General features: G+C 36.6%; 1 protein-coding gene across 2 annotated transcripts; it reads right to left on the bottom strand.

The window, feature by feature from the left end:
• zgc:158260 (uncharacterized protein LOC571389 homolog) lies at positions 1-7,428 on the bottom strand. Of its 2 annotated transcripts, XM_051893235.1 has the most exons (8): positions 6,637-7,428; positions 5,857-6,229; positions 1,265-1,416; positions 884-1,064; positions 614-793; positions 421-516; positions 221-298; positions 1-105 (listed from the first exon to the last, which is right to left on the bottom strand). In XM_051893235.1, the coding sequence occupies exons 1-8, from the start codon at positions 6,678-6,680 to the stop codon at positions 16-18; spliced, it is 1,194 nt and encodes a 397-aa protein (XP_051749195.1). In that variant the 5' UTR covers positions 6,681-7,428; the 3' UTR covers positions 1-15. The 2 variants fall into 2 exon arrangements, with proteins under 2 accessions (XP_051749195.1, XP_051749196.1); XM_051893236.1 differs by lacking the exons at positions 5,857-6,229; positions 6,637-7,428 and adding an exon at positions 2,252-4,982.
• Positions 7,429-9,467: the final 2,039 nt, after the last annotated feature.

Genomic DNA, 9,467 nt, shown 5'->3' with positions numbered 1-9,467 from the left:
TATTGTTTAAAGAGTTTAATGCACAGCTCTCCCTGTGGATGATGATGATGTGGAGCCTCTGATCCTGTTCTTCTCTTCATCCTCAGAGAATACAGCACTGAGAAACTACACAAGGACATGAATAAAAAATAATTTATAATTATAATTATTATGTCTAAGTATATAAAATTTATATCTGAATTTAAGAAAATACTGTGAAGACAGTACTCTGTTGTATTACCCTTGGCATTCTCACTCCCTTTTTGATAATGAACTCTCTGAATGCCTGAAGGCCGTGAATCTGCTTCAGCTCCTTATCCTAGATGACAGGAAAATATGAATAGAACTCCAGCAACTAAATAGAGATCAGCCTGGTTTGCCTCATCATCAGCTGTCACATTATTTGCTCTTTTTATACCTAGTAGATGCTATAAAAGTCACCTGCTCGCTCAGCTGTTCCTCAAAGTCCAGACTCCCTGTGATCTCTGCCAAGGCTTGGGGATCATTGGCAGCCTGGGGTCTGTTGGGTTTAAAGGCCTGTTGTACAAACATAGAAGACACTTGTTAATTTATAATCACAAAATGTTGGGTAAACACCACAAAATGTATTAAGTACAAAAACAATATCTCTAACCTGGGTTATCTCCTTAACACACTGATCTTTATGACTTTCCTCTACAGAGCTATGGAGATTTGCTCTAGTTTGTTTGGTATCAGTCTTGTTGATAGGTAAGGATACGGAGGGTTTCTTCTCATAGTCACTCTTAAACAGGTCCAAGATGGTTGACTCTGTCAGATCACTGGTCTCTCCACCCTAAGAAAACATTCAAAGAAGAAACAACTTTTTAGGCTTCATATCTAACAGTCTTAACTTCTGATTAATGTGTACATGATGAAATATTACCAGTGAGGTAATCCATTCACAAAAGAACTTGATGATCATCTGCTTGTCAGCTTCTTGGGATACGGAGTGCAAGTGTTTAACACTCGCCGTCTGATCTTCTTTGACACCTAGAGTTCCTTTGAGTCTGTGCCATTTATAGGGATTTCTTGGTCTGGCATCTTTACATTTCTCTCTTTGAGGTCTTGGGAAATTTAGGAAGAGTATCAAAAATGGTATTATGATATATGTAATGTACTTCTGTAATGTATCCCACCAAAAGAAATTTGACATTAAAATGGGAATACTGTTTTTAACCTAACATTGTGACCAGTACCATTCCAAATTCAATGGGATCAGAAAAAAAAAAAGAAACATGCACATAGAAGAAGAAATGAAAATCACTTGATGGTGATGGATGGTTTTATTTTCTCTGGAGTTGAGGATTGTGCTCTGTTTTCTTCTAGATGTTCCATTTTCTTTGTTGGAGAGGTTATGGACAATTCTTCCTTTATGCACATATCAGGATCCAGGACTGACAACACCTGGTCAAATAACTGTTGAAAAAGTTGAAGTTTGGAGGCATTGTCTATATTATACATTGCAATTAATGTTCCTCAATGTATTATTTTTTACTTCATCATCTTTCATATTTAAAGCTGCTGTTAGAGATTTCTGTGCCGCTAGCAACACCAAATGACATCACAAAACTGTTTCCAAACAGGTTTCCCAAATACTCCAGTGGACTGTTTTAACATTTCCAGGAATTGTAAGTCATTATTGTTGGGTAATCATCTACATTATACTGGTGAATGGGAGATCATAACAAATGTATTTTGTGTGTTCCCATCACAAAACAGAAAAAAAAAACGTACTACCTAAGCAGCTATATTGGAACTGAGACAGTGTTAACTAGTTTTTTGTGGTTTAATATGAGGGTAAAATAACACTAATAATACTGTTATAAATGTTTGTTGCATTAAAAAATAGCCTATATATTAAAAACTTTTATACTACGGGGCTGTTGAATGCTCGAATCTGATTGGTTGATCAACGTTCTAAGGCGTGCAATTATTTTCAGGGAAAGGCACGCCTAAAAGTAGTTCTAGCAGGTCTTGACCGCATTACAGTTCCATATCATTTCGCCAAATGATTTCAAGCAAATAAATATACTAAACTATAGGTTGAAAACGACAAATTAGTGTCATGGTTTTTGCCACAAAATACGTTTTATTGTGTCCTGAAAGCGCATACTCTCTCGCGCTCTCTCTCTCTTTCAAACGTACACATGTAAGGTACTGTATAGTACCACAGTCTATAGTACGGACACACACTCGCACAGAAACGTTTTGTCAGCGCTGCTCTGACGAATTAATCAGTAAAATGACTCACCAGCGAGGTAATAACTGCGATTCTTGAGGTAGATAAACTTAGTTTCGTTTCGCAATTTGTAAAGACAATGCTGCTGTGAGAGAGGCACTCAGATAGGCTAATTCACATATTCTTTCTCTCTAGTTGCGTCCCAAACGATACACTATGCACTTATACACTATGTACTTATGCACTATGTACTCATCCATGTAGTGCGTGAATTTTATAAGTGGTGGATCCAAAATGGTCAATATTCATATTCATGCATTTTATTCATATTTCATGTTAATTATTTATGGCTTATAATTTATCAATATTACATTTGATTTCATATATTCATGTACTCCTACTCCATATATTAATCTCATCATAACATATAACTCATCATATTTTCAAGTATTTACTCTTTAATGTACTTCAAGTGTTCCAGTGTGACAGGTCATGTTGACACGTTTGTGGTTAGATATTGGACGCCTGCCAAGTACTGCAGAAGTGATGATGTTTTCAGAATTAGTTGCTCATTTGAACTTGATGTACCTTTGTATGAAAATATGTCTGTTTCCATTTCTTCAGACATGAGATAATGCAAGATCTGCAATATTCTCTTAAGGGTGTCAAAACAACACCTTTTGTATCTATTTTTGACATTTGACCAGTCACTCTGACCTAGCCATTACACCAACTATGACATAATGGATAAGTCTGTTTGACCTTGTCTTATTAGACCAAAACATAAGTTTGAGTGGGATGTAAGTTTTTCTATGCTTATGGTATAAAACAGACTGGGTCTTTGATAATTTAGCTTTTTCTTTGCTCTTTTTGCTTCTCGCATCTCATCTGGCTATTCTCGTCTTCTACTTCTGGCTGCTTCTGCTTCTTCTCTTCTACCTCTCATTTCATTCTGCAAATGTCTTAATTTTGTTCCTTCTTTCTCTATATCCTGATCTTCATCTTCATCTGTTAGATACAATACTCTAGATTTTATTATAAACTATTATTTACTTAATTTGTTTGTCTCTATAATTTTTACTTAATAAATTATTCCTTATTCAAATATGATCTCTGACATAATCATTGCTGGACTGCCTGTTTTGCATCAATAAGGTTATTTTGTTATTTAACATCGGAGTCTGACAGCCCCTTCCCCTCCGCTACGTAATTAAAGCTGGGACAGTTGAGTGCATGAAGTGTCCAACATTCCACACTTCGTTTTTTCCGTTAATTTATAGAGTACCCCAGGGATGACGTGTTTTTGTAGGCCAACCTGGAAGCTGGCGGTGCACGGGTTCCCTCGATGGAAAGCCAATGCATTTTTCCCATGGACTTTTGGAAAATCGCAAAAAATAAGCTCTGTGTTTAACAAAGGGTTATGACACTTACACGTTTTGTCTATCAAGATAATCTTTACAAGTTAACACAACATTTATACATTTTGAAGCCTAAATAAAGTCGTCAGATATAAAAAGCTAACAGTAGGCTATAAACGGACTACAGCACACCATGGTCGCGGATCAACGTCAAGGCCCGTTTCACACTGCAAGCTTAAGCGGCGCGTGAGCAGCGCGTAAGCGTAACTACACCGTCACTGCAGCTGCAGAGACGCGCGAGTATTCACACTGAAGCGTTTGTAGAGCGTCACAGCAGTAAAGTGAGCATTTCTTTACAAAGACAGCTATAAATTTGTTTTTATAAGTTGGTCATTATAAACTTGATAGTCTTGAAAGTTTGTTAACATGGGGAGGTGTACAACATTCGCATATAAACGTAAATAAATAAGTAAAAGGCTCATGTCATCCATTGCTGCACATGAATGAGGTAAGCTTTGTGTTTTACATCATCTGCCGCCTGCACATGTTTACAAGACAGCAAACTCTGCAAAAAAAGGCAGCAAACTCGGGTTTGATTTGGGAATGCTGCAGCCTATACCTCTCTGTGTAATAACTAAGACAATGTTTATATATCATATTTTCTGGCTAGTTTACTTTAGGTTTTTATAATACACCATATTTTAACCCAAACTGAATAATTAAAAACAAGTTTAAATGGGTAAATCTTCTATAAATATTTTTGATTCTTAATTTTCTTTTCTGTCATACTCAAATTCTTGTTAAAACACATTAGACATGCTTATTCTGTGCATTTTGAACACTTTTTGTGTGAAATTATATTTATTTTGTCCATCAAAAGTGTGCTTTCACTTTAATTGAGCGTCAGCAGCGCAGCAAAAATAGACTCGGCGCCGAAACCCCCGCTTCACTGCTGCCAGTGTGAATGCATCCGTTGGTAAACATGCACGCCGAAAAAAATACGCGCTGCTTACGCTTGCAGTGTAAAACGGGCGTCACCACCACCAAGCTTCCTCAAATTTTATTTAGAAAACAACTTTATTTAAAAATATGTTCGCTGATTATGATCTGCGCTGTGTATGAATACTTATCCACTTTTTCATGAGAAATGCTGTCCAAATGTCCTGTTTGTCATGATGACGTCTAAAGTCCCCGCCAAAGGAAGTAGTCCCTTTTAGCAATTTGTTAGCAACCACAGTTTTTAAGACACAAATATGGTTTTAAAAAACCACAAGCGGGTTATAACTGGTGTGTTTTATGTCATAGATCAAAACGTGAAAATATTTAGAGGCTTTGTTAACCACAGGCCTTATATCAGGCGATTTAGCAAAAACCCTTTCAAAAAACCCATTGACCTCGGGGCGATGGAACCGGAAGTCCTAAAATGCTAACTCGCTTCCGGGTTTTGCCAACAAAAACAGGTCATCCCTGAGGTACTCTATTGCATCATCTGGGTATTTAAAGTGTACTTTTTCTTTTTGGAATTTTCAGTGTGAACTCACTACTTGCACTATTTATACTTAAAAACGTCATAGAATAGTGCATAAGTATGCGAATTGGGACGCACCTTCTCTCTCTCTCTCTCTCTCTCTCTCTCTCTCTCTCTCAACTGCATTAAACTGTGTCAACGGTATTTACTATCAAGGCTCAAGCCTCCATTACTAGTTCTGAAGACGTTTTGTAATTAGCAACGGAGGCTTGGGATGAGATGCGTAAGAAATTAATCCCACACACAAGAGAGTTTTGAGGAGAAAAACCTGACAAATGTCTTGAAATACACCATCGGAACAGTGTCTTGAGGTGTGGTAACCGTAGTATAAGCGGAATAATTGACTCCGGGCTGTTGAATTCTTAGAAAATGCAGCCATTACCGGCCATTACCAACTCGGGTGTGCATTATTTTCTAAGAATTCAACGGCCCGGAGTCAATTATTCCTTAAAGATTCTAAATATTCAAAAAGATTCTAGATTCAAAAAGGCTCCCGCCCCAAACTCACGTCATTGGCAGAGAGGCGCTTCGATGTTCACTGATTGGCTAAAACGCGCGGGCCGTGTTTTGATTAATTTTTACTGTTTAAGTTACATCCTCTTGGGCCGTCACAAATACAGGCAGATGTCGTTTCTCAAAATGCCACATACTTAAGTGATATCTCTCAGGTAGGCCTAATAGAGACATTTTATAAGTGGTATTTTAAAAATCACTAACAGCAACTTTAACATGATTTGAAGTGTATTTATATGTTGTGCAGTCATGTCGACAACATTTAAATGTGGTATTACCTCTGGTGTCATACCGCTCTCCAGATGTGGATACAGGGCCAGAGGGTGTTGTCTGAGTTTGTGCTCGACAGCATCAATGAACTCACGCTGAGCTTGACTCTGGGGATTCTGTTTTGAGTAACACGCTTGGTTTTTACTCAGTCTCTTCTGCGGGAACTTCACTGAACAAGCGTGGTTCGGCATCCCAAAGAGCGCAGGGGAGGGTCCACACTTACACTGGGTGAAGAGCTCTTTATTCACTGTCGGGTAACCATCTCTAAAATCATCCAGGCCTGGGGACAAAAAACGCCATTTGCGACTATCTAATGCCCCAGATAACTGTTGCTTTTGCCTTAGATCCCTGAGATATTTAGTCTTTAGTCGTTCCTTAAACCTGAAGACAAAGACAAGAGTTGTGGTCATTTCCTGTTATGCAGTACCAGATGAGCTCAGAAAAAAATCTTATGTTGAAATTTGAGGTATTTATAAAAGGGTACAGAATATGTTCTCATCAAGCTGAGTTAATTTCAATTTAATGGAAATGGCAAGAAAATGAACAAACAGGACTGAACCTAGCAGGTTGGCAAGAGTGAGTTAACGTTACTGAGCTTACATAGGTTAGAGCTTAACTTGAAGTTATAAAGTGAATATTCCGAAGAAACGTTTTATTAAAAAGTTTTGAAGAGTCTAAAAATAGAAAAATGAATAACGCCTGCTGGAATGTGCCAGTTTTTCATGTTAGAAGTTAGTATTTAGTTTAAAAAGTTATAATTAATTACTGTCGCAAAGTGTGCAACTTACCAGGGGAACTTAATGTTTTCCACTTGTCCAGTTTTGAAAGACATTTCGCTCGTCTCAGTGCTTCTATATTATATTTAAAACGATTAGTTTTCTACCAAATGTGTCTTATAAATTATAAACACAACGTTATTATCACCATGTTTGGAAGTCACAGTAAAATTTGGACACTAGAGTGTCCAAATGTTTGGTTTGGTTGCTATGGCAGCATAACAGATTGGCGCTCTGCTATTTGTAGTTTTAGTGACTACTGAGGCTGAGGGGCGTGTTTAAACCACAAGAGGGAGCTTTGTGATAATATTGCAGATGCTGATTTGACCGAACGCTTATTAATAGAATAAACATTTTAATTGCCGAACCTGTACCTAAAAAACACGACTGTCGCTATATTTTAAATCTATTAGCCTAATTCTCTCTGAATTTCTTGATTTTACTCTTTTTTTTTTTTTTTATTCATTTTTAAAATGTATTTTTGAATGCTCATCATATGAGAGCATTGCAAGGTTGATATAAATGTACTGATTTATTCGTTATCATTAATATTATCAGTCTTATAACACATCCCTAAACACAATGCCCCCTTAGTGCAAAGAACAGGAAGAGAAGACACTGGAAATGTGTTTTGCCTTTGAGATATGCTCGACATTCGAACAGAATGTGGAAACAGAATTTTCTTTGAGCACCATTGAATTGTGTTGTTCCAACCTCCCAGATATCATTAAACCGATGATCCATCAGTTCAGTCGAGCTGGACAAAATAAGGTAATAATAATTCAGTAACTGTGTTCAGACTGGACACCTGGTCCACTTAATCTGAGGAGACAGTTAATGACTGTGGGGAGGCACAGAGGATGCCCTATTCTTTAGGCAGTTCAGTGTTGTTATGAAACATCTGGACTGTTAAAGTGGAAAAATACTGTCAGGCTATTCCAAGCATTACAATAATGTTCTCTGGATGAGATTTAAACGTTCCCTGGAGAACACCCTTAATTAAAACGTTCTCATCTGATCAGCTTTAGAAGTTTAGAAGTACAGTACTGCACTGCTGTTAAAAATCATCAATAAATTCTGGCAGTGGGTCAGCTGATATTTTGAAATATGGAAATGAGTGCATTAAGTGCTCAGGGAGTGGAGAATCATAAGAATGAATAACATGAATCAGAGCTGGCTGAAACCCAGGAAGCCCTTAAGCAGAATTTTTATTCATCTTTATAACTACTGTGTTCCACGTGCCCTGCATCACAGGATCTTCTCACACGTAGCTGTTCTGAGGTTCACATACTTCACATACACTCTTAAAAGAAAGGTTCTTTATTGGCATCTCTGTTTAATGAAGAACCTCTAACATCCATGGAACCTTTCCATTGCACAAAAGTGGAAAAAGGTTCTTTAAAATGTTCTCCACACTAAGAAAAATGGTTCTTTTAAGAACGGTTCAAAGAGAGGTTCTTTGCGGAACTCAAAATGGTTCACTTCTGCAACAAAAAAAAACAAACAAAAAAAAAAAAAGCCCTTTTGGAATCATTTTTAAAAGTGTAGAGCTTCTCATATCCCACTAAACATAAAATATTTCACAGATGACTTTGACTTTCTTCTGTGGAATACAAAAGAAGATATTTCATGTCTTTTTGAATTTGCTGTTTTGGATATTCTTCTTTTGTGTTCACCAGAACAAAGTAAGTCCTACAGGTTTGGAACGTCAGTGAGTAGCCTAAATAATGACAGAATATTTTCTTTTAGTGACAGTATGCAATGTGAAAACAACCTTCCAGTAACTGATAAGGAAGTTTATAGGCTCATCAGAACTCCCTTTCCCTTCCCAACTAAAATGAAGGTGTAAGGCTGACTAAGTTCATGTAAGCTTATCTTGCTTTCTGCAGTAATGTGATATGTGTGCGTGACACCTACAATGAGAACTCTTTTAAACATGAGTAAACAAAAATGAATTTAAATCCAGCGTATTTGTTCTGCACACCTTTACAGTAAAACAAACTTCACAGACTGTTCAGAATTAACGTGGTGGCGTGACTGCTTCCAGGAATCCGTGTGTTTTGAGGGTGTAGCCCGGCGACTCCTATACAGCCAGCAAGGAGTTGAACATTAGATCAGAATCAGATCCCTTTGACTTCATAGTTTATTCATCTGTTTTAACATGCACATCTCAAACTGTTAACTAATTCCTTAAATGATCTCATGCGAAACCAAAATAAACATCAAAATAATGATGTACACCACACTCCATGAAGAACCTCTGACATCCATGAAAGCTTTCCTTTGCACAAAAGTTCATTTATAGTGGGAAAAGGTTTAAGAAGAAAGAAGTATAAAAAGGGAAAAAATTTTTTTTTTTTTTTTTTTTAAGAACTTTTAACCAAAAGGGTTTTTCTATGACACTGCTGTGAAAACACCCTTTTGGAACCTTTATTTTTAAAAGTGAACTACTCAGTAATTTTTTTTTTTTTTTAAAAGAAATTAATACTTTTATTCAGCAAGGATTAAATTGATCAAAAGTGGCAGTAAAGACATTTATAATGTTACAAAAGATTTCTATTTCAGATAAATGCGGTTGTTTTGAACATTCTATTTTAACAAAAATATTAAGCAATACAACTGTTGTTTTATTAATGTCAGCCAAAGATTAACAATAATATGAAATGTTTCTTAAGCACTAAATCATCATATGAGAATGATTTCTGAAGGATCATGTGACACTAAAGACTGGAGTAATGATGCTGAAAATTCAGCTTTGTCATCACAGGAATAAATTACATTTTAAAATGTGTTCAAATAGAAAACAGTTTTTACTGAACAAATAAACAGCCTTGACCCCAAAC

Source organism: Ctenopharyngodon idella, chromosome 5, assembly GCF_019924925.1.
Source record: "Ctenopharyngodon idella isolate HZGC_01 chromosome 5, HZGC01, whole genome shotgun sequence".
NCBI classification, from domain to species: Eukaryota; Metazoa; Chordata; class Actinopteri; order Cypriniformes; family Xenocyprididae; genus Ctenopharyngodon; species Ctenopharyngodon idella.
The sequence above is the reverse complement of the archived record's forward strand: the minus strand, read 5'-3'. Positions and strand labels throughout refer to the sequence as shown.